General features: G+C 41.0%; 1 protein-coding gene across 1 annotated transcript; it reads right to left on the bottom strand.

Annotated features, from left to right (window-relative positions):
- Positions 1–4,139: 4,139 nt before the first annotated feature.
- LOC149529198 (uncharacterized) lies at positions 4,140–4,829 on the bottom strand. The gene has a single exon (XM_089808119.1). It carries the CDS (start codon positions 4,827–4,829, stop codon positions 4,140–4,142), a length of 690 nt encoding a protein of 229 aa, XP_089664245.1.
- Between the last annotated feature and the right edge of the window lie 1,121 nt (positions 4,830–5,950).

Genomic DNA, 5,950 nt, shown 5'->3' with positions numbered 1-5,950 from the left:
CCTATTTAGAAATTATGGCCACTATTTCCACTTATCATTGTTATGGGATTTTGAAAAATAAATGAGCATTCTCTTCTTCATTTTTGTTGTAGCTTTTTGCATTATTTTCTATAGAAATTCTGAAGGATTTTTCCATTTCTATTTCAATAGCCTCCAATTTGGAAAAAACTATGTTGAATCTCTATAGGTGTGAAACACCATTGATGGTATTCATTATTTCTCATTTTTCCCATAGATCTACGCTTGTGGGTCCCTTTAATATTCTTCAGGGGTTTGAAATAGTGTTTCTTGTTGATGATCTTTCTTTAATATTTAACATTTTATGGTTACATTTGAATCTATAATGAGTGAAGAATAAAACTAATGCTTGTGGGTTTTGATCATCAACTCCTTGTAAAATAAATTTGTGTAGGTATGACTTTCACGTATGTCATGAATTGATCTAGAAATTATATGGATTTTCTCACTCTAATAAAAATTTTCATTCCAATTTTTTTTGGTCATCATCTTATGTATAAAATTAGAAATTTCTAATGAATATTGAATGGCCTTGTCATAGAGCATTTCTTGTTTTAATAAGATTAAAAAATAGACTAAATTGTGTATATATTTAAACTATGATAGTTAAAATTATTATTTTCATTGTTCCTATTGAAAAATTAAACCAAATCAAGGTTAATTTAGCAACATACTAAACTGTAAAATGTAAAATGTAAAAAAAATCAAGTTATATCAAATTTAATCTAAATATATACTAAAATGCAGACATCATATTTTATTTTATTTAGAAGTCTACTAAAACTTTATGTTTTTTTTGAAAAAAGAGGGGTAAAAACTTTATTGAATAAGAGATCAAAGCAGTACAAAACAGAACAAGGCCTAAACCCCAGGAAACACTAGAAACCACATAAAAACCATAGAGGCAAAATCAACTCTCCTTGATTCCACTTGCATCCTCTGACAACATTCTCTCCAAGTCTTGACATAACTCACCTGGCAACTGCTCCCACTCATCAATCCGCCAACCATCTACATTTCTAGATGTCCACTTTGCCAAACTATCAGCTACCCTATTCCACTCCCTTGGAATATGGGTATAAGACACTGAATCCATCATAGAACTAACCTATAAAATCTGTTGCACTATCAAAGACAACTCCCAACTAACATCCGAACACTTCCTCTCAAGTAGAAGATTCACAAGAACCTGAGAGTCAGATTCACAAATCACCTTGCGCCAGCCCAAAGCATATGCCCTCTACAAAGCATAAAGAATAGCCAAACCTTCCATTCTATTAATAGTTTGCATCCCTTTATTGACTGAGAATATAAAACAAACCCTTCCAGAAGAGTCCCTGCCAATCCCACCTATACCAGCAGGCCCTAGGTTTCCCCTAAATGAACCATCAGTATTAACTTTCAGAATGCCATCCAGAGGGGACATCCACTTCCCTATCCTTTGGACTTTATGTTTCACCCTTCTGCCTCTCCTAACACAAGCAGAGTCTGGAGAAATTCCTTGAATTCCAAACCTGTCAACCATTATAGCATCGTCCCTCTCGAGAGGCATCACCACCTCACTTTTAGCTAAGACTGTGTCCTGAATCATTCCCAGAATTCTAATCCATACTTGCTGAGTCCCCAAAGCTTCTCGCCAAAATATTCTCCGATTTCGTTCTAGCCAGACCTGCCATAGCAAAAAGGTAGGACCAGTATACCAAACATCTTGCAAAAAGGAAGCCAGGGATGGGGGCCTCCCCAGTCTCAACCAAAAATCTATCAGAGAGGAGGCGTGAATGCACGAGCGTTTCCAAACCTCCCACTAGAAATGCCATAACTGTAGAGTGAAAGAGAAATGGAAGAATAAATGCATAGAGTCTTCTTCCCCACTACTACACATGATACATCTCGACGGGCTAGAAAAACCCCTCTTTCGAATATTGTCCCATGTCAGGCACATGTTCCAAGCCAAGGTCCAAATAAAGTAGTTACATTTTGGCCAAGAAAACTGACTCCAAACTTTCTTTCACCAATGAACCTCCCCTCCCACCAGCTGTCGGGAGAGCAACTCCTGATAACCAGAGGAAACAGTATAAACGCCCTTGGGATTAGGGGACTAGGCCAACACATCCACACCCCTAAGGGCATTACAGTCACACCCCGAAAGAGGATACTAAACAACCAAGGGAGGATACCCATCCCAAGCATCATGCCAGAACTGAGCCTCTAAACCACTTTTGCAGATCCAGTGTAAGCTACCCTTAATGAGCGGTGTTCCTTTCTTGAGAGTACTCCAAATCACAGAGCCTTTCCCACACAAGCCATACCAAGGAATATCATTATGGGGGATCCCTGTAAGGTACTTCAGAGACAAAATCCTAGCCCATACCTGTTCGTTTTCCACACACCACCGTTAATACAATTTAGCAGCCAGAGCAGTACTAGTCAGCACTGATTGCTATAAGCCAAGACCACCAAACCATTTTGGACTACAGACAACCTCCCATTTGACAAGACTCCACTTGGTTGAAGATAGATTACCAGCCCATAAAAATTGTCTTGCTAAGGAATCCAATTCCCTAACAGAGCTCAACGGCACCACCTGAACCATACTCTTATAGAGAGGAAGAGCTTGAACCACAGATTGAATCAGTTGGACCCGTCCCGCAAAGGATAGCCAGTGGTGAGTCCAATGAGTAACTTTGGCTCGGAACTTATCAAGAATAACCTGCCATGATTCCTTAGAATGCCTACCACCAGAGATAGGAATGTCGAGGTAGAACATCGAAAGACTTCCAATTTGGAATCTGAGAATATGAGTGATTCTCCTCTGAATAGAAGGTGGAGTATTAAAGAAATAAATGGAAGATTTGTCCTCATTAATCATCTTACCTAAAGCAGCAAGATAAACATCCAACACTCCGTGTATATTAGAAGCCTCCCGAATGGTAGCCATACCCATCAAGGTTGTATCATCCACAAACTGTAGGTGAGATTGTACAAGGAGACCTCCTCCCCATTGCCATCCCTGAATAAAGCCCCCTTCCACATTATTTTTTATCAACCGGCCCAAACCTTCTGCCAAAAGAAGAAACAAATAAGGAGATAGGGGATCGCCCTGGTGTAATCCCTGAGAAGCACCAAAGAGATTAGAGTGTTCCCCATTAATCAAGATTGAGAAAGAAGTCAAATTCACACAACTCAAAACCCACTGAATCCATTCCTCCTCAAAACTAAAGGCACCCAGAATCCTTTGGAGAAATGACCAACGGACTCTGTCATATGCCTTAGCCACGTCCAACTTAATGAACATAGTCTTGTCTTTAGAATTGGCCATAGAATGAATAGTCTCAGTCGCCATAACCACCCCATCCAGGATCTGGCGCCCCATCACAAAGCCACTCTGTTCTTCAAAAATTAACTTGGGAAGCCACTTTTTTAACCTGTTAGCTATTAGCTTAGATATAATTTTATAAATAACATTGCATAGAGAGATAGGGCGAAATTGACTAATCCGATCAGCCCCTTCCTCCTTGGGGATGAGAGCAAGGAAAGTAGAATTCAGAGCCCGGAGCATTGGCTTGTTTCTCTGGGATTCTTGAACAACTGCTAGTAAATCTATCTTGATAATATCCCAAAATTCCTGGAAGAACTCAATTGAAAAGCTGTCTGGACCTGGAGCTTTTCCTTTATTCATTTGGAAAATAGTCCCCTCTAATTCCTCCAAAGAGATGGCGCTCATAAGATGCTCTTTCATTTCCAAAGAGACTAAAGAAGGAATACAAGAAAGGACTTGGGCCTCTTCAACTGAGTCCCCTTCTGAAACCTCCCTAAATAAAGACTCAAAATACTGTACAGCTTCACTGAAAATATCCTGAGAAGAAGAGAGCGTCTCTCCCCTAGCATTTACCAAGGTTGATATGGAGTTACCATGTTGTTTGGCCTTAACTGAATTGAAGAAGAAAGCAGTATTCTTATCACCTTCTTGAAGCCATATTATACAAGCTTTTTGTTTCTAGTAGATTTCCTCTCTCAATTTCCCACTCCTCCAAAGTTTTTAGAGCCCTAGCTTCCTCCTGCAACAAATAATCTGACACCCCCTCTTCCCTTAACAACCTGGTAATATCATTCAACTCAACCTAGGCCGCATATTTCTCTTGGAAAATATTACCAAAGCAATACCTGTTCCATCTTTTAAGCTGAAATTTAACATATTGTAGGAGTTTATCAAAGATATACATTGCAGTACCAAAGACAGGTCTACCATCCTTCCACCACTCAGCAACATAGCCATATAGGTCAGGGTCCCTTAACCACATAAGATGGAATTTAAAAGGTGGCTTCTGAGGCAACCGGTTGGAGGAAATAACTAACTTAATGGGCCAGTGATCCGACCCTCTCCAATCTAAAATCTCAGACCTGGATGACCATAATCCACCCACCCAAAAATAGGACACCATGAAGCGATCTAGTCTTTCTGCAATGCAATTATCTCTTATTCTTCTATTATTCCAGGTGAACTGGCCATTACTAGGCTTGATATCGATGAGATTGAGTGCCAAAATGTTATCCCGAAGAAGCATAGAGGAGGGCTCAAGTCTTGCAATACCCCCCCATTTTTCAGAGAGATCTAGAATAGCATTAAAATCTCTAGCAATAATCCATGGCAGATAAGGAAATAACCCATGAACTAAATGAATATTATTCCATGTAAGGATCTTACCTTGGAGCTCAGCAGGGGCATAGACATTGGAGAGAAGAACAGACTCTCCAGAATCGTAGCATAGAGAGACCAAGGAAATAGAAGATTTAAAGGATATCCACCACATAGGCTAGATCTTACGTGGGTTCCAGAGGCAAGCTACCCCCCCTGAAGATCCCTGCGCTCCAATGCACTGACATTGACCATTCTTTCACAATTTAGGAGCTATACTCATCATACTCTCAAAAGAAACTTTGGTCTCCTGAAGAAAAAGAACATCAGGAGAATGAATTCTAACCAATTCTCGAACAACTTTTTGTCTAGGGCCGCTGTTCAAGCCCCTTGCATTCCATGAAATAATGATCATTTCTGGGAAGCCGAGAAATGAGAATCCAAGGTCTTGATAGCTCCTAACTCCACCAAATTCTCACCAATCATCTTAATCTTCTCCATGTCCTTCTTACACCCACTTTTACCACTTTTCTCATAAACCCCCTTCTTGCCATCCTTCTGAAGAATACCCAAGTGAGGAGAAGACTTGCCACGCTTATCCATATTCAAAACTACACTCCTTGCAGGAAGGGCCACGCCCCCTGCTTCTTGATCCCAACCAGCATTTAACCCCAGAGACACCTGAGCCCCTGCCTACCCATTAGTGACCATAGGCATAGAAAATTCAACCTGTGGAGTAGGAGGAGGGTCGAAAGAGACAAACTCCTGATCAGGCTCCACAACCAATTGAGCCAAACTACTAGATCCCAGAATAACTTCTTGTTGCCCCAGCTCATCTAGAACTTCAAATTGATTAAAGGTATCCTCCTTTTGTCTCTCCATCAAAGCCCTCTTTTGACCTCTATTACGGTTGTGAGCCTTGACCTGTACAAAGCCCTCAGCATCCTTTTCCTCTCCTGAATTTGGCTTCTTCCCTTTATCAGCCCCAAGATTGTGACGAGGAGGGGTGGAGGCTACTGATCAACCGGCTTGGCCTTCGGGCACCTACGCAGCAGGTGGCCATATTCATGACAAAGTCGGCACCGAAAGGGAAGGGTCTCATAATCGAGTTGCTGCACCCAAGAATCTGAGCCCACACACAATTCAACTTCATCTGGAAATGGTCTACTCAAATCAAGCTCCACACAGATTCAAGCAAAATTCATAACCTTTTTCCCAAGGGTTTGGGTTGAGGACCCAACTGATTTCCCCAACATCGAAGCGAGCATATGGAAAACATCCTCCCAACAACACTCT

Source organism: Cupressus sempervirens, chromosome 11 (assembly GCF_028749045.1).
Source record: "Cupressus sempervirens isolate cs-2001-9-10 chromosome 11, ASM2874904v1, whole genome shotgun sequence".
Lineage (NCBI taxonomy): Eukaryota > Viridiplantae > Streptophyta > Pinopsida > Cupressales > Cupressaceae > Cupressus > Cupressus sempervirens.
This window is presented reverse-complemented; position numbering and strand designations above follow the sequence as displayed.